Consider the following 25,681-nt stretch of genomic DNA (forward strand, 5'->3'; position numbering starts at 1 on the left):
GATGTAGATTCGACGAGGAGAGTATGAAGGATGAAGCACAAGCTCGGGCTGGCGTAGGACATCGGCCAATCGGCCATGCCCTTCTGAAGGGATCCATACCGGAATTTGCAATGTAGGGATACCGCAGAAAACCTATATACCGGTGACTGGGCTGAGTGTGAACCTCCAGAATGCGAGTCGCTGCGCATGAGGGTACGGACGCAGACGCAAGGTGCGGCGGAGAAAGTACAGTGCCAGCCGACATTTATGGAAAGCAGAGGTGGCCTCATTTATGGGTACTCTGGAGTGCCCATAGGCGATAAGGATTAACTCGGCGAAAGGTTCTGGCCGTAAAGTACCATCGGCTTCGGCAACGCGTCGGCAGCCAATGGCACGCCGGGGCATACTGTTAGTCGACAGTTCTGGCGCCGCGGGATTCCCGCCACCAATGTCGGCTCAATGGCCAACGGGAACGACACCGCCTGCTGGCAGCTGGTGAGTAAACGAACAGCACTTCAATCGCGCGACAGCCAAGCACCTGCAGTCATGTACAGCTGCACCTACATTTGCATCTTCATCTACATAAGATGTGTTACAATGTATGGCGGAGGGTGCTTAAATGGTAGCACCGCGATTTCCTCCATCTTTGTCCCATTCTCGAATGATGCATGGCAAGAACGACTGGTGATAAACGTTGGTAAGAGCTCCGATTTTCTCGCAGTGGTCATTTCGCGACTCGTACGTGGTAGAAAGTAATATTGTGAAGCCATTTTGATTATTTTTCCACCGTGACTGTCTCAAGAAATATGTAAAGGTTTTTTAAATTGCTGCTACCAGTCACCGACTTAGTTAACTATTGTATTACTTATTTTTAGCGACATGTTTGGAGGGAATACCTCATATTCAGGCTAAATGGCATTACAAAAACAATTTTTCAATAAGGTAATACTGACGTTACATAGTCTTTTTTTTATAAATGCTGTGGTTATCCTGTGGAAGAAGAGAAAACTTAGTAAGAGGCGATGTCACTTTGGCAGATGGACTGATGTTTGCATGACAATGTTTTCTAACGGTCACTCGCTTTGTTCTTGTGGCGTGGCCGTCGCGTTGTGATGCGTTGAGGTATGTGGACACCCCTGTCTAATGTGGAATAGGGATGGCGGCTATCTCTGAAACAACCGGTATCTGGTTATTTCGTTTTTTTTTCCACGCCAGGTTAACTTAACTGTTAAAATTGCTCAATCAGTTCCTAAAATAATCGATTTTCGGTTTTTTATTCCTATTATTTTCTGTAATAAAGGCAGAAATCGAGCAAAGATTGAGAAATTTTGAGTCTCTTATTTTCAAGATACATGGAATCAAAATATTAAAGAAATTAAAAATATTAAAAGAAATTATGTATTGAAGAGCCAAGGAAAATGGCACACCTGCCTAATATCGTGTAGGGCCCCCGCAAGCACGCAGAAGTGCCGCAACACGACGTGGGATGGATTCAACTACTGTTTGAATAGTGCTGGAGGGAAATGACACCATGAATGCTGCAGGGCTGTCCATAAATCCGTAAGAGTACTAGGGGGTGGAGATCTCTTCTGAACAGCATGTTGCAAGGCATCCCAGATATGCTCAATAATGTTCATGTCTGGGGAGTTTGGTGGCCAGCGAAAGTGTATAAATGCGGAAGTGTTCCTGGAGCCATTCTGTAGGAATTCTGGACCCGTGGATGTCGCATTGTCCTGCTGGAATTGCCCTAGTTCTTCGGAATACACAATGGACATGAATGGATGCAGGTGATCAGACGGGACGCTTACGTACGTATCACCTGTCAGAGTCGTATCTAGACGTATCAAAGGTCCCATATCACTCTAACTGCACAAGCCCCACGCCATTACAGAGCCTCCACCAGCTTGAACAGTCCGCTGCTGTCATGCAGGGTCCACGGATTCATGAGACTGTCTCCATGCTCGTACACGTCCATGCACTCAATACAATTTGAAATGAGACTCGTTCGACCAGGCAACCTGTTTCCAGTCATTAACAGACAAATGTCGGTGTTGACGGGCCCAGGCGAGGCGTAAAGCTTTGTGTCATCCAGTTATCAAGTGTACGCGAGCTTTCGGCTCTGAAAGCCGATATCGATGATGTTTCGTTGAATGGTTGGCACGCTGACACTTGTTGATGCCCAGCATTGAAATCTGCAGCACTTTGCGGAAGGGTTGCGCTTCTGTCACGTTGAACGATTCTCTTCAGTCGTCTTTGGTCCCGTTCTTGCAGGATCTTTTTCCGGCCGCAGCGATGTCGGAGACTTGATGTTTTGCCAGATTCATGATATTCACCGTACACTAATGAATAGTCGTACGGGAAAATCCCTACTTCATCGCTACCATGTCCCAACGCTCGTGCGGCGACTATAACACCACGTTCAAACTCACTTGGGCAGCAGTAACCTATCTAGCAACGGCGCCAGTCACTTGTCTTGTATAGACGTTCCCGACCGCAGCGCCGTAAGCTGCCTTTTTACATATATCTGTATTTGAATACGCATGTCTATACCAGTTCCACCATTCACTGCTTTCCTGAAAAGTGATAAGTGGTTAAATACCACAAAAGATAACCTCTCCTATTGATTCTAAGTTTTGAAACTCTGGTCAAAAATCGTGTTGTAATCGGAGATCATATCAACATTGGAGCTTTGCGATTAGTCAGTGCTAAAGTGTGAAAACTAAGATTGAAGAACTTTGTTTTCTTTTATGTTAATCTGTCCGTTTTCGAGGGCTACAAGCAGATAACGGCATATCATGTAGACACAGGCAGCAGATCAACTACTTTCTATTATTATTCTATATTATAAATTAATTGTGTTAAGTTTTTAATGTAGTACTGTTACATGATTTTTTTAGTCTTTTATTATTTCATAACAATGGGGAAACAAATATTTAATCTTTTAAAGCAAATGAAGCGTCGTACTTCGTTGCTACGTCACTTCGCAAAAATATTTCTAGATTATGGTTGGTTCCATTCAGCAATACAACGGATGTCCGGCGACAACAGCGAGAAACTACAGTATAGACAGGTTGGTGCAAGTATTGCACATTGCACGTACACACGTACCTTAAGCCACGACACATGGCAACAAGGACATTATTGTCTCAGCAATGCTGTACCAGTTCTGTGTCTGTTGCTCTTTTCTGTCGGTATTGTTATTCAGATAGCACCGATCGCTTTCGCGATTTTCTATACTGACGTAGTATTTCGACCCACTGCGAATTTTACGAATAGAAATTACCACTTCTTTTTTTTTTTAAAAAAAAGCTTATTTTAAAACGAAAAGTTTTAGCACTGCTGCTATGGCTAATACATATTTCGGTTTTTTACTCTGTTATTAGTAAAAAATTAAAAAGAAAAAACAACACCTCTTATAAGCGAGACCTAACAAATACCGAAAAATACCGGTTATTCAGAACTAAAATACCGGTATCGCCCTTAACTGGTCGGTATTTCTCGTCCCTAATATGGAACTGGCCAGTTCGTGACACGAGAGGTGGACACACTGGCATAAAGCATGCTTATAGTTAAACTTTCACTGCTTAAGCCAGTGTAGACGTAAAACTATTTACCCTATGGGTACAAACTTTATAGGAAGTTCAGATTGCGCTGAAGTATTTGCGCTGTTAGTGTTAGTGTCGTGGCTGGCCGCTGGCGTCGGTACTGGTACAGTGACGTAGGGTTGAAGCACAAGCGTCATTGCGCACTACAGTTGCAGTCAGCGTGAGTCTGTAGAAGGTGGGCAGGGCTATAGTAAAGCCGTTTTATCTTAACCCATTCACTGCGCATTTACTCTCAGCGGCTCCCGCCCTGTGCGCGTTATTTTCACCTGGTGCGTATATATCCGACTGTAGCAGTCTACCGTTATTACGCCGGCCGCGGTGGTCTAGCGGTTCCAGGCACTTCGGTCTGGAACCGCGCGACTGCTACGGTCGCAGGTTCGAATCCTGCCTGGGGCATGGATATGTGTGATGTCCTTAGGTTAGTTAGGTTTAAGTAGTTCTAAGTTCTAGGGGACTGATGACCACAGATGTGAAGTCCCATAGTGCTCAGAGCCATTTGAACCATTTTTGAACCGTTATTACTGAAATAAAAATGAGACGCAAAATCCAGTATTGTCGGTGTAAATCGTTTCCTTATTTAAAAATATTTGTTCAGAAAGTCTTATTTTGTTCAAAACAGGTACTTCATTAGGAGAAAAAACTACAAAACATATTACATTAGTAATACTTCAAAGTGTGATATCTCTCGAAACAAAAATTCAAACATAAAGGCACATTACATTTTACACAAATGTATCTTGTGTCACTTCGTTTATCATGTTTTGTACATACAATACACCTTCTCTGGGAGGCCTTCTTCTTTGAAGTTCCTGGGATTAGCGAGATAAAGGGCGCTCGGTTAGGCGTAGGGGATTGTCACCATCAGCCGATCTCCTTCCACGACGTCCCTCTCTTTGCGGTTGGTGGCGAACTCTAGGATCTCCTTGATAAGTTTCTGTTGAAAATCAGATACTGAAGTATTTCGTCCCGTTTGAGTTTTATATAATGCATGCGCATTGAGCAGAGACAGATCCACCAAATGAAAAAATACTTTTTATACCATTTTACATGCGCATTGAGCAGAGACAGATCCACCAAATGAAAAAATACTTTTTATACCATTTTACAGTTTTTCGTACACATTCTACGGAACTTAGCATCATGTCGCTCCTGTCGACGGCCCCCATATTTTCAGTGTAGCTTACGATGCAAGCTGCTTTTGTTTTTGGTTCATTCGTGGTTCTGTCAATTTTGTCAGTCGCTGTAATTTCGCGTGTATGAAGAGTTGAAAGCATCCTCACTTCACGCTTGTCCTGCCACTTCAGAGCAAGAAGTTTTTCTGTTGACATGAACTCGATCTCGCCTTTTTCTAATTTTTTTTTGATAAAGGAGGCATGCCTTTGCGGTTTGTTCTCACAGTTCCACAGGCATTAATTACTCTGTCATGCAAATATGAAAGTAACATTAGGCTAGTGTTCCAATTATCAACATATAAAGTGTGATCTTTACGAAGGTAACGTTCAAGTAAAGTGAGAACAATGCTTCCAGGTATTCCAACATTTACACCAAAGTCAGTTTCTTTTTTTTTACGTCTGTTGCTGCACTCACATAAATAATAAAGTCAAGAATATAACCAGTTTCACAATCACATAACAAAAAATTTTACACGAAATCTGTGGCGTTTGGAAGGAATGTACTGCTTGAAGAAGACACGACCTTTGAAGAGAACTAAACTTTCGTCAACGCACAAATTTTTAAAAGGATACAAAGCACCTGGAAATACTTTTCTTAAGTGATCCACAATTCGACGTAATTTCCAGATTTTGTCATCTCCAGGGTCCTTACTGTTATCAGCAAAATGTAACATTCTAAGTAACAGAAGATATCTATCTCTCGGCATGATTTGCGCAAACATTGGGGTAGACAGTAAATGATCATTGGTCCAATAGCTGTTTATTTCATTTCTTCTCACTTGAGCCATCAGAAAATTTACAGCAAGGAAACAGTAACCTTCGTCACCGTTTGTGTTTTTCCAACGTCACAGTCTTGATTTTTCACTGGCATCATTGCAAAGGTGTTCATAATATAAATTACATTGCTCAGCTATGTAGCTCACAATTTTTTGGCTAAAAAAACTTGGAAGCAGTCGTATACAGTACATAAATCAAATAAATTGACGATTTTGCAACCGGAACCACTGTTATCGAAATTATACACTTTAGGGTCCAAATTAGAGTCTTTCCATCTAAAATCAACTGTTTTGTGTCTCTTAGGAAATTTTTCAGGCATACGCTCAGGCTCTTCTTCGTAATCGGAGAAAGAATCGACGGTAACATCAAAATCTGGATCTGCATTTACTGGTTCAACGTTGGTTGGTTCACAAATATTTTCTATATTTGTGGTGACAGATTTATCTGCCAGCTCGTCGTCGTCATTATCTGTGCACCCATAATCAGCTGGATTGGGTATGATGATGTCCTCGTTGTCACTTTGGTTTAGAATACTCAGCAGCTCATCGTCTGTAAACGGACGGTAACGTCGCGTTGTTTTATTCGGTAACGCGGAAACGGTCGCACACAAACTAGGTAATATAGCGATACGAATGAACTCGGCAGAAAAGAATTCAGCATCCAATAGTCGTTCAGGTATTTCCTAGTATTCCAACAATTAAACTGCATACTTGCGAAACAAGTACCTCCGACTCGCTGGCCCGATTGTCGGCGTTATGCGTAACTATACGACTGTAGCAGGGAACCGCTGTAAGTATTTTTTATAGCAAATAGTATATATACGTCTGGAGCACTGAAACGATTAGCGTATATTTACGTCTAGAGCAATGAAATGGTTAATAACAGTAGTGCTGCTGTTCTTCGTGAGTACTCACGCACTAAAGGAATACGGAGAGTTTCTCTTCCCGCTCCAGGGTCGAAGAACATGATTTGGAAGTTTGAATTAACTGGCTATTTGGGAGGTGCTCCCAGGAGATACCAATGGCTAATAGCGCCACAAATTGTTGAAGTAGTTACTGTTACCATAGTTGAAACCCAAACCTCCAGATGTCAGGCGCTCATATCGATACCAAACATTTTGTGTCGATGAGTATCAACTAAAACACCGATTTAGTTCGTGCTGTGTGCTGTAGTCCTGTAAAAGATGCAGAAACGGTAATTAAAAGTAACAACGGCACCACAGAGATCGTATCTATGAGCAGTTCATACGAAGAAGTTTTGTAGGTGAGTTGGTGGAGCGTCAGCTTGTCGTGCTAAAGGTCCCAAGTTCGAAACCAACTGCCGGTAATTTTTGTTTAACAGATTACGATTGAAATTGTGTATGGGAGAACATTTTCTGCCGGTAAAAGGACGTTTCGGAGTTTGTTATAATGTTCTTTTGGCAGTCTGCTTCCGCTCCGTTAGCTGAAAGTAGAAAACCTATACCGTACATTTGTATAGATAGGTGTGGAGTCATCTACAACACCTATCTTTACAAATGTACGTCGACCGCGGTGGCCGAGCGGTTCCAGGCGCTTCGGTCTGGAACCGCGCGACTGCTACGGTCGCAGGTTCGAATCCTGCCTGGGGCATGCATGTGTGTGATGTCCTTAGGTTAGTTAGGTTTAAGTAGTTCTAAGTTCTAGGGGACTGATGACCACGGAAGTTAAGTTCCATAGTGCTCAGAGCCATTTGAACCATTTTTATACAAATGTACGGTATAGGTTTGCTACTTTCAACACCGTTCTTTAAGGAAGATAGTGCTGATCGGCAAGAAATGTGCGATGTTCACTCAGGAATATCAGCACAAGACGTCAGTAAATACTGTACTGAACAGCTCTGTGAGAACTGTACTAGAGTAAGAGACCTGGAAATATACGAGATAACAGTCACGACAGTCTGTAGTACCTCATCAACATATGTTTAAAATTTCATCAAGCAATTAGATGGGGAACTAAGGAGACTTACTAGAAATAACTGAAAAATTATTGTATCTGGAAATTTCAATACATATATCGTCTTCGATGCTTCTGATCGATAACACCTTCAATAATTAGTGATGTACAGCTTTGGTTTAATACTCACAGTGACATCCCTAATAAGACTAAAAGAACATTGTGCAACAGCGGTTGATAATTTATTTCTAAACCTTACTGTCTTTCATGAAATATATGTGAGTTCCATAATAAATGGTTTATCTGACCATGTTGGTCAAATGGCAGCAACTGAGCGTAGCCACACATCAAGTTTAACTAGGAAAGGAAAGATAAATTTTCACAAAACTGTAAATACTGACTCAGTTACACTTCTCAGATAAAATTTTTGGGATGAAAAATGGGACAAAGTTTACCAAAGACACAAAGCAGAAGATTTTCTTATAACATTATGAATTCAGTTTTGACTGACGGTAAGTCAGGGACAATTAAGGTGAAAGCTGAAAAAAAGAGAGTGACTTCCATCAGGGCTCCAAGTATCTTGTACTGGAAGATAACTGAGTGTGTCATCAAAAAGGCACACACAGTGTGCAAAAATTTCAGGAAGAAGGCAATAACAATTTGTAGAATTATTGGGAATTGCATAGATGACAGTAGTAGCAGAGAAACAAACGACATTAAAATCAAATCACGTGCACAAAATTCAATAAATTTCTCCTAACCCTAGAAACACCAAGCACGGGCAAAAATTGCCCGTACATTTTTATTTTTTAAAAATGTCATGGCAAATATCCTTTTGTTTTTGGGTCTTTTTCTATTTGTCTGTTACCTTATAATACACTATTCTGTACGTTTCTATGATTAAATTTTTATAATTGCAAGTACAAAATAGAGATTTTACGCCCAAAGGCACATTTTGCCTGGGGTTGGTACTCCACGCGACCATAATTATTATTATCTTCCCTACAACCACCAAGCATGGGCAGAATTTGCCCGTACGTTTTTCTTTCTTTTATTCGGTTGGCAACTTCGAACATGAGTTTTACAGTGGTTTACTGAGCATCTAATTGTTGAGTTTCACTTTCATTGTTGATTTTAGACTTTCCATTATTACCATTAGCAGTTTGTCACAGTAGAGCGACGCCTTTATTGTAAAGTAGATTTTGTAAGATGACTTATAGAGGCTTGAACGACGCAGAAATTCTTGCAGAACTGTTACTCGACGACGAATTATCAGATTTAAGTGATTTTCAGTCAGAGCATACAGAAGTAGGAAAGGATTACAGTGAAGAAGCGGAGGACAATGAAGAAGAAACAAACCACGCAGGTAACGCTCCAAATAAATATGTTACAAGTTCTGGCAGAGTGTATCTTGCAGAAGCTCGAAGACACAGTAAAAGGGATTTTGGTAACATAGTCTGCGAACGTCAAGGAATAACCAGTGCTGCAAAAGTAACAAGCATATGTGAATCATTAAAAAAATTTTCACTCCTGAATTAGTACGGGAAATACTTGACCATACAAATGAAGAAGCTAAAAGAGAAAACTTATCTCCTATTAACGATTCTGAAATATATGCATTGATGGGAATTTTAATCATAATGGGAGTTTACCAGGATACCAATATTTCTTTATCTGATTTATGGTCAAATTTATTGGGAAGAGCGATTTATAGAGGAGCTGTGGGTAAGACAAGAGCATATCAGCTACTGAAAATTCTTCGCTTTGATGCTAAGAGGCACCAGGTCAGAAAGACGAGTACGTGACAAATTTGCGCCACTGCGTGAAATATTTGAAGTATTGAATGGAATATTCCCACGGTACTTCAGAAGTGGACCGGACAATAAATTGATGAAATGTTGTGTCCTTTCAAAGTTTTCCTCAAAGACAAACCCGGAAAATATGGAATATTAGTCAGAATGCTTTGTAGTGCAACGGAACGATACATAATAAAAATGGAAGTGTATGCTGGAAAAGACAGTAGACCTGCCAGTGAACTAGGTCCTCTTGAGATTGTGAAAAGACTGGTGAAGTCAATAAAGAATACAGGCTACGAAGTCACAACTGACCGCTTCTACATTTCTGTGGAGTTAGCGGACATTCTCTATCAAGACTACAAACTTACATTGGTTGGAACACTCAAATCAAACAGAAAACATGTACCGCAGGAACTTAAGACGACAGCAGGCACAGAGCTGTATTCCTCCAAATTCGCATTCAGAGAGCCATCTTCTAAGAAGCCGCCAGTAACAATTGTCTCTTGCATCACAAAGGAAAAACCAAAGGAAAGTCAGTTGATGTCGTCTACACAACATCGTAATGCAGGAGTAGATGTTGATACACCAAAAAAGAAAACACACATAAACCTGTACTATAATTCCACTAAGGGAGGAGTGGATGCTGTAGATCAAATGGTAAGGACATACTCTACAAAAAGGAGAAGATGGCCACTGTCAATGTTCTACAGCCTACTTGATGTAGCTGCAATTAACTCATTCACACTGTTCAAAATGAATGCTCCTAAATGGAATGAAGGGAAACCAAACGTCAGAAAACTGTACCTCCATGAATTAGGGCATGAACTTTTGAAACCATACGTAGAAGAGCGAGCCATGGATTTGAAAGGACTCCAGTTGCCTATTATTTTTTTGATGGGAGAGATCCTAGGAAAGAAACTAGAGGTAGACAAAATTGCTGCAGATGAAGAACCAACTAGGAAAGCAAGGTGCTACTTATGCTTGAAGAATGCAAGTAACCAGAGAGCAAGAGACAACATCACAAAAACCAGGTTAACATGTGGAAGCTGTGGACGCCATCTGTGTAAGACTCATTCAGAATCAAGCATTTTGTGTGCAGGAGGTAAATGTCATCTGTAAGCGAAAATATTCTCTCCAAGTGAAAAGTGTTTTCCGAGGGTTTTCAATGTACAGTAACATGTGTATTAGCAAGTGTTTTCACTTCTGTTTTTAATACTCCTCTCAATGCCAAAGCTGTATTATTCAGTTAATAGATCAAAGAGTGCGTAGAAACTTTAGACAGCTTTTGTATTCAATTAAAAACCCTCTTATCTGGTTTACACAAACTTTCATTGACAAAGATTTGACCATTTTAGGTTGTTATATTCACCCTATGAGTGTTAAAAAACTAAGCTTTCAATTATGTTGTCACTATTTCCTGTTAAACTAATATATCAATGGAAACATAATTACATAAAATAAATACATATTACAACAAATTACAAGATTTACAACTTATTGTAACACGGGCAAAATATGCTCTTGGTTGGTGCTCCGTGAAACCTAAAATACCTTGGTGTTTCTAGACAAAATTCAATAAATTTCTCCTAATGGAAGCTGAAAAAACAAGTATCATAAATGGTACATCAAAGGCAGATCCATTAAATTTACGTGAACAGGCATTGCATACTCAGTCACCAGACAACAGCATTCTCTAGATGTCTGTATAAGAGATAACAAAAAGCATTTGGTCTCTCTAAAAAGAAGTAACTCTTCTGGATATGATGGAATCCCAGTGAAAGTTCTAAAAATCTTGTGCTGACTTGGCAGCGTCCTCCTCCTGCTTGAGTTATGTTTGTGTCCCACCAGTGAGTCAAGGCGCAGTTCCTGAAGGACTGAAGTATCCGGGAGTGATACCCACTCATAAATGTCGACATAAGAAAATGACCTTTAGTTATAGACCCATCTCCCTCCTTCCTGTTCTCTCAAAAATCTTTGAGAAGAAAGTTTACAGTGGACTATTGAACCACTTTGCTGACATTAATTTTTTAACTAATAAATTTCCTTTCTGTGCAGGCTTCTCTACTGAGAAAGTAATATATGATGTAGTGGAACCAAACAAAAAAATTACTGTATTAGTATCTTCTGTGATGTTGTGAAGGCCTTTCATTGATTAAATCATAGACTTCCACTAGGAAAACTGAATACAATTTAGGCACTGAAATACCTCAACCGGACCACAAGAATTCCTAGCAGGTAAAATCTGCATATTCAGATACACCGTCAGTGAAATTGTTGGTGACTCACTGTGTGTACAGGCCCTTCTGGAATCAATATTGTAACTGATTCATGATTTTGACGTAAAAACGTATACTCGTCCGTTGGTCAAACTTTCTTGTGTGACAAAGTACCGTCGGATTGGAATTGTTAATAACTACGAGACTAATAATGTGCAAACAATGATTGATCACACAACGGATAGATCATGTCTGTACGTCTCTGTGTCACAGTGTTTGTGTTGCCTCTGAAGTCACCGTTCCAGTACTGGTGCATGCACTTTATTGTTACGAATTAGCATTGTGAAAAGATGCGATTTGGTGTAGCATGAAAACGTGTTTAATTCGGACATTGATTCGAGCGTCATGGTGAAGAGTTTGGAGAGCACTTCTAGAATCCAAAGTGAAACAATAAAAATATTCGTCGACGTATAAGAGGAAATCGGTATTAAATCGAAAACTACAAAATGATGAAAGGCATCGTATCATATAACTCGTAAATATGCTTGGAATTACATAAAATGTAGTGTCAGAGAAAAAGTAGTGTCGAAAGGAATCCAAAATGGCTAAAAGTCCAGCGCCGAGGTTACGAGACAGCTACGATAGCGCAAAATGATAACGTAACTGAACCATGGAGCATCCAGCGGCCAGCGACAGTTCGAACTTGTGATTTATCTATTCTGCAATCATTATGGTACTCGTTGTAACCATTGTATTAAAGAGATTGATAATTAAATTATATATTAATACGAAAAACTTGTCATGATTTTATCCTGACGTCTCCATTAAATATCTATGGCGTGGATCTGAATTGCACGCACAGAAATTTTTGTACTTTTAGATGTCCTCAACCATTCTTAAATGCGTTATCTTTTATGAAACCTTTGGGAACGAAGTTAATATTGAAACAGGTCGATAGTTTTTATTATTAATTTCAGGGGCGATCAAAAAGTTTTCGTTTGAGGGCGATCCTACAGTGTACATGCAACGTAGCGCTACTCCGATGCGGGTATATGAGCACCGACATGTATGCAAGGGATGGGTGTGGCACTTGTGTATTTCCAACGTGGATGGGGTAAATAGAGAAACGTGAACTATAGTGACGTTATTACCAAATGCATCCAAACAGGACCGACGTGCTGTTATTCTTTTCATGCTTGCCGAAGGACAAGCACCGGTAGACGTACACGGGTGAATGAACAGAGTGTAAGGGGAAGGATTTTGTCTAAAATGTCCGTTGTGGAATGATGCAGGGGACGCTGTTGCTTCACGATAACACACGTTCCCATATCCAAATGTCGCATTGCTTTAATTACGTTTGCCGTGCGGGATTAGCCGAGCGGTCTTGGGCGCTGCAGCCATGGACTGTGTTGCTGGTCCCGGAGGAGGTTCGAGTCCTCCCTCGGGCATGGGTGTTTGTGTTTGTCCTTAGGATAATTTAGGTTAAGTAGCGTGTAAGGGACTGATGACCTTGGCAGTCAAGTCCCATAAGATTTCACACACATTTGAACATTTTTTTTAGTTACGTTTACTCATGCGGGACACACTCGAGCACCCGCTCAATGGTCCTGATCTCTGCCCCATGCTGTTATCACGCCGGCGGTTTTTTTTAAAAAAAGACCTTGGAGGGTCAACGATTTCTGTCGTACGAGAATGTGCAGCAGGCAGTAACGGACTTCTTCACGCAGCAGGACACGGTGTTTTATAAAACGGGGAACGTCAACCTCGTGCGTCGGTGGGATGACTGCCTGAATGCTCATGGCGATTTTGCCTAATTGGCATACCGATTCTGGACTGGACAGCCTTCTAACGAAAACTTTTTGATTGCCCCTTAAGTTTGCCCTACTATCTTTCATAAAGAGGGACCTAACAGTGGCACACTGTGCTACGATTATAATGAGAAGACAGGTACTTGGTCTGTGATACCTACACCATGAGCAGTCGATGATGTAGACGGCGTAAGCAGTCACCTAACTCGTTTGGTCCCGGCCAACATTACCAGACATATGGAGCACTGTTATGATCAAACAGGAGGGTGTTGCAGACGTAACCCGCAGAAGTGTTCGTGACTGGTTTTAACCATTTAGAGTTTTCACAAGGTAAGGATACCAGTGTCATCAGCGAACCTTATTGCTGAAATCACTGCACCCTTTATGCTCTCTTTCGAACCTTTTTATTATTTCTGCCATTGCTACATCTAAATATAGGCTAAACAGTAGGGGTGAAAGACTGAATCGCTGTCTAACACGGTTTTTAATCCAAGAACTTCGTTCTTCGTCTTCCGTTTTCTACCTTTACAAATATTTGTATGAAATTATCTATTCTAGTCGTTATCCATTAATCATATAGTCAAACGTATCCTCCTTCTTAGATTTAGGGTAGAGCACAACTGCATTTTCTTCGCATCAAGAGCTAGTTGCTAGTCTTTTCACGAGGCTGATGTTTCGTCGAGTTATAATCATATAAGACAGTCAACAGAAAGAATTTCATCACAGTCTCAGGTTGTAATCACTACTATCAGCAACCTCCCCATTACACTCCTTGGGGCACAGCAAACTTTATGTTAGTTTCTGTATGTGACTGTCCATCTAGAATGCTTCTCTGGACCGGACCGAATCTGTCAAAAAAAACTTCGAAGTACTCACAAATTTGGCTACATTTGTCATAGGGACGTATTTTCTTTAGAAGATACTTAATAAGAAGGCTCGTGATAGTCTAGAAAATAGGAGGGCGACAGTCATTCTGGACAATGGTGTAATGGCAACGGACATTCTGGAACAACTTGGACATTGGCGGTGGCGGTAAGAAATCAACAAAACCAAGACTGTATAAGGCATGCAGTTCAAAAAATACTGCCAGGGAAATTAAAAAATACAAGATGGTACTGCCAGGAACTTAAAGAAAATGCGAGTGGAACAAAATTCTAAAAAAAAAAAGCATAAAATGAAAAACACTCAGACACTAGAAATACCTCGCTTGTGGTATAGCCCACCGATCCCATGATCAGAAGTATCCCAATAATCTGAAATTTGCATTATGTTAAAAAAATGTAAAGATATTCACAGTTCTGCAGTATTTCCACGACAAAAGTTCATAAGCTCCACTCGAATTTTCCATTAATTGGCAGTAGGTTCAAAAGCATTTGATTACTTATCAAAAGTACATAAGTACAATACTTTATAGGTTAAGTAGCACTTTTGAATGACCGCAGTTGACATTATGTACGAAGAAATGCCGAAAAGTAATGCCTCTGAATTTGTTATGTGAAAACTCTTCAACCTTCTTAGATTATTTTGTTAACGTTCTGCATCTGTATACATATTTATTTTGTAACATAATCACTCTGAGATGGACACATTTCTCCCAAGGTGAGACCAGTTTGTTGGCACCATCACTGTAAAAAGTTTGACTTCGTTAACGGAACGATAAACTTACCTATGCTTGCAGGGCCTCAACACTATCAAAGTGAAGTCCTTGTTTAAGTTTTGGAGACAGATGAAAATAAGTTGGTCCTAGTGGGGACTGTATGGAGGATGATCAATGACAGCGAACCCAAGGGGTCGGATTGTTGCAAGTGTCACAGTGCTTGTTTGTCATATGGCATTGTCATGCTGAAGAAGAGAGATTTCGATTGGAGGCACGTTTTCAGCAGTTATGAATTCGATTCATGCTGTTTCTCATGTACCGCCAGAGTTCCATTACGTACCGCCATGTTCCACGCTACAATTCAGAGCCCTCAGTGGTAGAGGGTTACAGTTTGCATCAGCGAACTGTGAAAGTCAACCAAGTAATATGCATAAAATGTAATACCACAAATGATACTGAGAAGAGAATAAAAAATTCAGAGACATTGCGTTTGTGCACACCCTCATAAAATATGTGGCGTAACGCACAACAGGCCCAAATGTAAGTCGTTCTATGATGCTTGTAATGTGTAACAATGTTAATTCAGCTTCTAAAATGTCCAGAAAAGATAGAAAATGCAGTTTTAGTGTCAAGTGCCACGCTGTTTCCATGTTGACATAGATGCATGTGCACTCTCTCAGACAAGTCAAGACTTATTGCTATCTGCATGTGCACATTCAAGGTGTTACAATTTCGATGAGGCTAAATTTTGCATTATTGCTGTAAGCTGCCAATGTGTGAGGCAGTTTGTTACATTTTTGTTGTTTCAGGGCCGCAGTTTGTTACAGTTTTGTTTAAACAAAGGTGATTTATGAGGCAATTTGTTACAATTTTGCTGTACCATGACGATGTATGGTTTTCTTTTTCATTTATGCTGTAACAGAGACAATTCGTTAAATTGTTGCTGTAACATATGATGTGAGTTTTCAGAACTATTCAGTACTATATGGAACTAGCCTTAAATATTCAGAACTTGTTGAGTGATGGAAGGTAGGCTGTGCTAGATTCGTGTATATGCTTGTCTGGTGTAATGGTAATCACCCTGTAAAATGACCATCACTGTCCCCACTCTGCAAGATGACTTCATTCATCACAATAAAATCAACCAGACACGTAAAAGATGTCAACTAGTGGTCAGAATACAGTTTTAAGAATCAGTAACTGATACTCACAGTTGTTGACAGTAGCTGTCACCAACTTCACATGCACAATGTCAGCTACTTGTATTACAACACTGTTTGATATCCAGTAACTGACAGCGTCTGTCAGGTTATGGTTTTAGAATATTATTTCAGTTCTGAAGACCTATTTTTCGTGTCAGCTGTCACTGATTTGCCTGCTTAGTATACTATTATGTTTCAGTTTTCCGATTTAACTGTAGATGGGGAAATAAAAGGGAAAGAAGATTCTCATATAGAAAAAATATCAAATGTTTCTTTGGAATCTGCAAAAAATGGGATGCCCATAGAAAGTGCTAAAAAACTGTACTAAATTTCCAGAATAGCTGTTACGTATAAAACACACAGTTCAAAGACAGACTGGATCCTCATGTATACTGCTTGAGGAATGTGAAGCTTGTTAGTTCAGCAGATCTTGGAGTGTCAAAAGAATCGATTTATTGTTAGTAGAAGTCAACTAAGAGAAGATGTACACAGACTAGTTGCGGAATGGAAGATTGATACTCCACTCACAGATGGGAAACCTGGCAAGAAGTAGATAGAATTATTTTGAAAAGGCACCCAGACTTTACAAAAACATTTCAGAGGAAGTGACACCATCAACATGAGGTGTTACTGACAAAAGCCCACATAAGGAGAATGTATATTATGTTTGTGACATCAAGAGCCTACAAAGGGAATCACGAAGAAACGTGGATATATTACTACTGGTGGTAAAAGGTACAGAATGTACGAAAATTGCTAAAAAATAAATACCGTTGTTCTTTTATTTGTGTACTCGTATAGCCATAAATCAGTAACCCATTTTTACAACAAAGCATGCTTCTTTTATCCGTTTTTGATTTCACCTATTGGGAAAAGAATAGATTAGACTTACAAATTACCTTAAATGCGGTGTATAGAACTCACATGTTTTTGTAAACATAGTGATGTATGAAGCATTTTCTTACCCTTTTTCCGTAAAATGGTGATATTGGGGGATTTTGTAGTAGTTGTTACCTTTTTGCTCTAACATGGAATAATCTGTTATAATTTGGCAACAAAATGGCAACGAATAGGGCAAAGTGTCACATAGTCTCCACTGTGAGATACCAGAAGGTGACAAAATATTTGTACTGCAGGATAAAGTTAATACCCTAGCATTAGATGACTACAATATATGACTGATCTCGAAAGTGAGTAGTTGAAAGAACAGCAACCCTCTTTTCTTACCTTTATAAATGTCATGTAGTTTCCAATGTGTGACAGCAAAGATTTAACATTACCAGCAGAACATGACAAATGTTTCGAGCTACAGAATGAAGTTAATACCCTAACGTGGGGGTAACAATAATGTCTCGCTGACTTTGATATCGACTTTAGAGATCGGGTTTTGACAAATCTAGATGTGAGAATAATTTATTTACTTTTATAATTCCCACTGAAAAGTGCACTTCAAGCAATAGTGTTCATGTGTGTTGGTATGAAGGGGACCACACCGTGGTTCAGGTAAGAAAAATCGATTTTCGGTTTTCGTCATATTTCGATAGGTTATTGTTATATTTAAGTACTCTGAAAAGAATTATACTGAAAAATAATTTTTCGAGCATTTAAAGAGCATTTTCCTACTACGTGTGTTTATGTGCCACGCCTACTTTTCTGTCACCCACTTTTCTGCATATATTTTAGATCTTTATATCCCCTACATTACACGTTAGGGATTTTTTTTTACTCTCGAGTGTGTTAGCTATCCTTGGAATGCAACGGTCGGTATTCTTTTGTTTCTGCTGTTTGTAAACAACATGCTTTCAGACACGCGGTTAGTTTTGTTCAAGTGTGATTGCGAGTAGTTGTTACAGAAAACTTGCAGGTATACTATCGGCAGGTAATTAGGAGAAATAAAGAAAATATGAAGGCAATGAAGAGAGATGTTTGCGTCATATTCTTCCATAAGTCTTCTACTGATGATAAGCCATGTCATGGATTGTGTCCATCAGGAGAAAGTTCATGGTGCAAATACAATAGGGCACAGGCAATTGGAGTATCTTATTCTCACCGGCATTCTCTTCCTGGTGCTGTTATTACAGCGGTTAAGCCTATTTACAGAAACTTGTTGCAATTATTTGTTGCTAAACTAGCAGATTAATATTAGCCTCAGTAAAGAAGAAGCATTCGTTAGAAATTTGCCAGATCTGCAAGGAACGCTTCAAGCAAACTGATATGAAAAAAGGCATCACTGTAATTTTATTGGCAGATTTTGATGACCTGCACTCTCTGGCTATAATTTAAATTATTGATCTAATATTGCAGTGGCAACAGTGTTTCACAATATTACGAATACAATGCTTATTTCACAATTTGGGGCCTATGTGATCAAGTGAAAAAACTGAGCAAACGAAATGGTGCACATAAATCCATGCCTTGTTTCTGTGATGGCGACAGACGTGGGCAAGTATAAAACATTTACCAAAACTGTCACTGTGAAATATCATTGCAACACAAGAATTCGGTTTATAGAGCCTTTCAGCTTTCCGGCGTGTTCTCTAGAAAAAAAATGACAAGTTGAAAACAACAAGGAAGTATTTTACCGATATGGAACAGTTTAATTTGTTTAATAAGAAAGGAATGTTTCCATATGAGTGTGCCACTGAGGAATCCGTTTTCATGGATGCACAGTTTCCGTCATTTGAAACTTACAAAAGCTTGCTGACTGGTGAAAGGAGTAGCAAAGACTATGAACTCTACATATCTTTCAAGGTGTGCTGTTTATCTGAATGCAAGGCATTAGGAGATTACTCCGACTTATACTTGCAAACCGGTATCTTACTATTGGCTGATCTCTTATGAAATTTTCGCATATTTTGAAAACATACGAACTGGACCCAGCCCATTATGTGAATTCATCTGATTTAATGTTGGTTGCTTTGCTGGAGTCTACAAATTTAAAATGGTAACTTACTAATGCTTACAAGAATCACAGTTTGTTGAGCATGGTAACAGCAGTGATACTGCCCACGATTAGCGTGGACAAGTTGTTACCCTGACTGCAATGCACATAACGATTAATTTTATGTACACTGGTGTTAACGGTCTTTATGGCGAGGCAGTGGTGCAATGCTGACCCATCTCTGACTTTGCATGGCTGCCTGTAGCCAGTTTTGAGTAATGGACATACCAGGTGATTCAGACGAAGCTTACATTTAAAATTAGATCTTGAGTATCCAAAAAATATCCGTGAACTTCCCTCAGATCTACCATTACGCTCGGAGAAAGTGGTATTGCTACCAAGTATCATCAAGCCAGTATTTCAAAGAAACTGATTTCGAAATTATACGATTAAATTTGTGATTCACTACAAAAATTTAAAGCAGTATCTGAACAATAATCTCATTCTAAGTACAACTCAACTGATGTTATGATTCTATAAAACTACCTGGATCAAACTGTATATCAATATTAACGATGAGAAACGTATGAACAGACAAAGCAAATTGTAAGAAACATTTTAAAACTCATGTATACAACTGCTTTAGCAAAATCTAGACACAATGCGCTAAAAGTGAATGATGAGAAGCTGGCAACAAGTCGAGAATGTAGATAGAGAGCTGCTGTTCAGATTGCAACACTGAATTTCAAGTGCAGTGTCGAATTTAAGGAAATGTGGTTGCAGTTTAATTAAGAAGGCTCGACCCTATTTTTGAGAAACCTATAGCTGTAGGAATAGCTATTTTATATATTTCTAACACTCTTCTTATAGGTTTGAATTACGGATATATGCTGAACAAATTTGAGACGGAAAGTTACATGTGCACCAATACCTTAATATATCGTATATTTGTGATGTTATTAAAGGTGGTGAACATAGGTGGTTTGACACATGGAGTAGTTCCTCTATAATAACTTTTATAACATCACGTACATCAATAAAAAGAACATGGGTTTGATGAAAGATGAATTATGTGGCGACAGAATTCATTGGACCAAGAGCAAAAATGTACACTGACAAAACTCAAAGGTATGAAACACTCATCAGTTAAGTAATTAAGTATTAATGATTACTGAGAATGTGTACTAAAGAATATCGATGAACCAAGTTTCAGTATACATTTCTAAACCAGTTACATATAGTTTCTTCTATAAAACAATGTAAATTGGCGTTATTAGTGAAAGAAGATAAACGCTCCATACTCAATGATACAGTGAGCATTATAGCGTAGTGTCACATAGCTAGTCATCAGTTATGTGCTCAACAGAAGGTGACTTAAAAGTGATTTGGCGATCAAATTCTGTTTATGAAAGTACTGTACTAAAATTGTATCCTACTGATCCCAGATGTAATGTACTGAATTTGTAAGCTAATGTTATAGATATAGAAAGAATGTAAACTGAGATTATAGCCTGTATGTCACAGATGTATTATGGAACTCCAACTATGACCTACATTTGTAGATGTACTGCGAAACTGAAATTCTGATGCAGAGTTTGAGAACTTTCATCAGTATGTAACAAAAGATTCCCATAAAATATTAAGCAACGTAGTATATTCCTCGTGATCTGCGTCTGTCATACCTGTCTGAAGCTGAGTGACAGACTAAATATTCCATCTACCTAATACACATATACAGAACCCCAGTGCCTGATTTGTAAAATATGAGGTTCCTGTACTGTGACTTTTTGGGGGTGTTTTAGAATTTTATGCTTCTTAAAAATGTATTTTTCTGAGCAGTTTAAAAGTGTGAATACAAAATCTGTACTGATAAAGAATATAGTTCTGTTGTACCACATCTCAAAATTGCCGTTCCGATTTTTTTGCTCAGATATACCAGTACGGGGTACTGGTGTGTACTGTCACAAATAAGCACTGCAAATGAGTAATTTATGTCATGTGATAGCTTTCAGAGAGTACTTATGTAATGTCTTCGCTGTGTGGAGACAACCAATGTATTTGCTCGGCAGACAATCACATGCATATGCTACACAATGGCCATCAGAAGTGGACGATAATGATATCGTGCCCTGTCTGTCCTTCAGCCTGTTCCCACGAAATAGAATAGTAAAGGGTGGAAGTAGCATGACTTAAGAATGAGACTAGAAATGCGATTGTCCCAAACTGAGACAGAAGTAAAATACTGTGCAGTGACTGGGCTAAACATGTGCAGTGCAATTGGCTTGGGAGCTCCCTAACTATACTCTTTCGAAGAAATTAAACACAAAATGTGGAGAGGAGTAATATGAGGCGATAGAAGAGAGGGGAGGGGAGAAGAGGGCGGTGAAGAGCACAGCTTAGGAAAGAACCATAGCTTGGATTGAGGGTGGAGTATAATGACATGTTTTTTTTCTTGCCCCAGGCATGTAAGCAACCGCATGGTCAAAGATCAAATTTTGTCCAGAATGCCTGTTGCCTTCCTACTGTACAAATACAATATCTGCTTGGCTTACTCGGTCCATATCACTGTGGATACCATGTGTGAAGAGTTCGAGCTGAGTTTCAGGTGATGCTATCTGCTGTCACACTACAGATGTCTGCACATGACAGCCAAAGATGCTCTTACTTCGTTTCCTGCCTAACAACAGCGCGCCAGCATGAAGTTCATTAACTTCCGATTGAGTGCCCACACGAGTCTATTATATCGGACGTTCTACTTTTATCGGAAGAACAAAATGAACTGTTTCCAAACTTGTGCAGAAAACGGCAGCAGTTCTGTTGTATTATTTAGAAACTACAAACTACAAAATTTGTAAAAACGCGTTGTATATGTATTCGTGCGCTTCTAAATGAGACGAATCCTTTGCAGTACACGGAATTTATGAAACCTTACCATTTTCCTGTTTAGTCTTGTTCACAAAACCGTGAAATTTTTCTGAACTCGACATCTACAAAAAAAACAGTTTTGCCAAATGTAAACATCTGCTGCTGTTGGTAAAGGTTTATTGTCATTTTCGTCAAAGTGGCTCACTACTTCTCAAGCAGAGATGATTCCATTAGAAGAACTCGAAAACACTTGAAATCATATCCTTACCATCACACTTTCATGTACCTGTATGTTCTGGCAAGGACTGACATGTGTACAATTTTAAGACCATTGCTGAGTGGTGGTAGAATTAAAAACTGTGAGGATGGGAAGCTCAGTCGCTAGAGCACGTGCCCGCGAAAGGTAAAGGTCCCGAGTTCGAGTCTCAGTCCGGCACACAGATTTATCTGCCAGGAAGTTTCACTTCAGCGAACAATTCGCTGCAGAGTGAAAACCTCATTCTGAACGGTAGTGTCATCTGAAAAGTCGAAAGAACGAACATTTCCTCTCCAATAATTGTTGAAGTGAAGAAAACTAACATAGATAATTTCAAAGACATTGATCAATCAGCTGTAGTAAAACCTAGAAGCCATACGAGAGTCAAAAAAGCTGACTATGCAAAGAAAAGAAAGCCGGTTTTTGATACTCCATCAGAAGAATGGCGAGAGTTCTACGAGAAAGCCCTAGAATATTGCGTTGAATATGATAATAAACATAATGAAGTTCAGTACCTTAATGAACAAATTAATTACATTATTATTTATTCAGTAGCTTAAAATAAACTAGAATATTACTACTACTACCCCTAGTAGAATAAATATTAGAATAATAATATGGCACATATTATGACAGATAAAAATCAGGAATAAACTGAAGAAAATACTCACTGTGTACAAAGTGACATTAAAATGTCCTAGTGCACCTAGTATACAATATAATTACTGGTCTCCACGAAATCCGTCTCTCTGATTAACCACAATCTCCAGCTAACAGTCACACATTCTGATAAGACGACTGTTTTACCGATTAAGTACACGTTCACTGAAACACAACTTACGCAAAAAATAGGAAAATGATACAGTTGGATTCCACCCCCATACACTTAAATACATACATTTGGAATTCTTGAAGGCTTCCATGTTGTAAAAGTGCGATGGCATTGTTAAAAGTAATGCCTCCGAATTTTTTATGTGAAGACTCTTAAAGCATTTGAAATAAAACGAATGTTATTAACGTTCTACGTATTTATTGCTGATGTCTACATATCTGCAGCCTTCTGCCACTAGAGGGCTCAGTACTGTAGCGTGTAACACAACTACATCGGTGCGTGAGAAATAACGTGCTGTAATTCCGTTTCGAATTCTAAGAATTCGTCCACACATGGAGCACCCTATGCTTCAGCACGACAAAACTGACAGATGACTCACGAGCGCTGTGACATCTGCAACAATCTGATCCCTTGGGTTCACTGTCGCCATTGTCATCCTCCATACAGCCTTGACTTCGCCCCAGCCGAACTTTCTGTGTCTCCAAAACTTAAAAACACCTTCGAGGACTTCAGATTGATGGTGATGAAGCGCTGCAAGCAGAGGTGAGGATGTGGCTCCGACAACAAACTCAGGCATTGTAAAGCGATGATATTAGCTAACTGTTCTCTCATTGGGAGAAATGTGCTCGTTGCCAAGGTGACTATGTAGGGAAATAAACGTGTAGACATGAAGGATAAAGATGTAGAAGATTAACGTTTATTTTATTTTAAAAGCCTGAACAGCTTTCGCGTAAAAAATTCAGAGGCATAGCTCTGTTGATCGAGAGGATAATTGATTACCGACAGCAAAACTGTGAAATATTGTAACACACCAGTTCACCACAGACAGCACATGAGTTGCTTGCTACGCCAAAGGGGACTGCAGGTCGACTCCCACTTTCACGAGTTCTCAGACATTCCACAAAATTATTTTAAGATTCGGGCCTCAAGAACAAAGTCCAGACATTCTTGAGGTCCGTTTCTGCTGCTGCCACCAACAGTAATCTTCTGCAAAGTGCTGTTAACAGGTGGTGAAAAATGCTGTCTTCACGGGAAAGCTGCTGATATGGTCTAATGGAACACAAACTGTTGCCTTGCACAGCCTGCCATCCTATGCAAATATTACAGGAAAGTGTTTATAAGTAGCTTGATCAGCCATTGTACTAATTCTTTCGAAGTCCTTTTGGACAACAACAAAGAAAATATGATGTCAATTGAAGGGGAATATTTAAATTTTTCGAAAAAAATTCTTAACATTTGTTTTGAATCACATACACAGTGTGTCCGAAATACTGAGGTAAAAAATTATGCAGATGCTAGAGATTTTACTCATAAAAATGTTTAGGAGACTACTAAAATAACTCAGCAATATTTTTTGTAATTGACGATGCATTTCGGTGGCCTTCTACATGATGAGATGGAAGTTCAGGAGATCAGCATTGCTTCCGGGAAAACCATCGATGCAGATATTTCTTTTGCAAGTACTCGTAATTAGCAATGTCCCACCCCTGACTACCAGTCATGCACTGTAAGCAATGGTAACTTCCACCGTTGATGAATCACAGGCGACTGTGTAATGCTTTTCAACGTGTTGCGTCGATACGACAGACAGTTGTTTAGTATGAAACGTAAACCATATACAAATATAAGCCACTCGCATCTTGCCCATTCACTACCTCGTAATGCATGAAATATTCATTTGAGACCTTTGTTTTAATTATCATAAGGTATCCAGTTTAATATCTGCAACTTACGTATTATTTTGGCTCTAAAGATGTGACACATCCTGAATAATTTTGCTGCCTGCTGTAGAGATACTACTGTAGTACTTCATGTTAAATAATACAGTGTTGCCAGATCTGCGATGCTGATTTCGATTTCATCACCGATGACTAACTACCGATGGCCAGTAGTAATCGACCCCAAAACATGGATGTTAAATGATGAATTTATAGAATGAAGCTAAAAGGAGCATACAAATACATCGACTATTAATTAATTAATGAATGCAACCACAAATAACACCACCCCCATCAGTTTTTGTCTAGAAACTGAATAAAATGATTTCTGAGAGGCGTTGTCCCCTCATTCTGTAGAGATATTGATAGAGAGTATCTCATGATATTGAGAACAGTCTTTTGGAAGCTGACGATGTGGCTATACTACTGAAATATTTGAGTGCTGTTGTAATTTTGAGTAGATAGTACCTCAGATGTGTGTTCATACTTCTGATGGCCGTTGTTTCAATTCTAGAATCCGATCTGTCATATAATAACTGAACTGGGATAGGGTTTTTTTCTGTTCTAGTTTGCAAATTATTCTTTTCTTGCGCTATTTTATAATTTTCACCCCCTAAATCAAATTTTGTGTCTCTATAAAAGCGTAGATTCACAACGTGTTGCCCATCTTCACTGACAGTAGTTTAAACACCTGCAAGCAAATCCTCAGTGGTTTTGATTTCCTTTAAACATGCTAAAGCATTTTTTCTTAAATCTAGAATCACGCCAAGATTATATGGCTATTATATTAACATATTCACGTGTTAGTAAGCGCTTTTTGATTTCTGTTGTGATAACACTCCTAAAATTCAGTTAAGGGGCCTGTATTGATTGTGTGCTAGATATTTTGATATTCATCAAAGTAGTTACTGGCATTGCCTTACTGCTTTCGTTATACTTTTCTGAGCAAATTTCACGTGTAACCATTTCTATAGGCTATAGAATATTACAAAGATGTACTATATCTGCAGTATCTGCGACTGTTAGGATGGGTAATGCACTAGCATGGCAATGATATCATTGTA

At 39.2% G+C, this 25,681-nt stretch overlaps 1 protein-coding gene across 1 annotated transcript in view; it reads left to right on the plus strand.

Moving 5' to 3' along the window:
* Nucleotides 1-438: 438 nt before the first annotated feature.
* Nucleotides 439-25,681, plus strand: part of LOC124795752 (venom allergen 5-like) — a 140,947-nt gene continuing 115,704 nt past the window's right edge. The window contains exon 1 of the mRNA XM_047259835.1: nucleotides 439-474. Within this exon, the coding sequence (XP_047115791.1) occupies nucleotides 439-474 (36 nt within the window). The remainder of the gene's footprint in view (nucleotides 475-25,681) is intronic.

The sequence above is a fragment of the Schistocerca piceifrons genome, chromosome 4 (assembly GCF_021461385.2).
Source record: "Schistocerca piceifrons isolate TAMUIC-IGC-003096 chromosome 4, iqSchPice1.1, whole genome shotgun sequence".
In the NCBI taxonomy this organism is placed as follows: Eukaryota; Metazoa; Arthropoda; class Insecta; order Orthoptera; family Acrididae; genus Schistocerca; species Schistocerca piceifrons.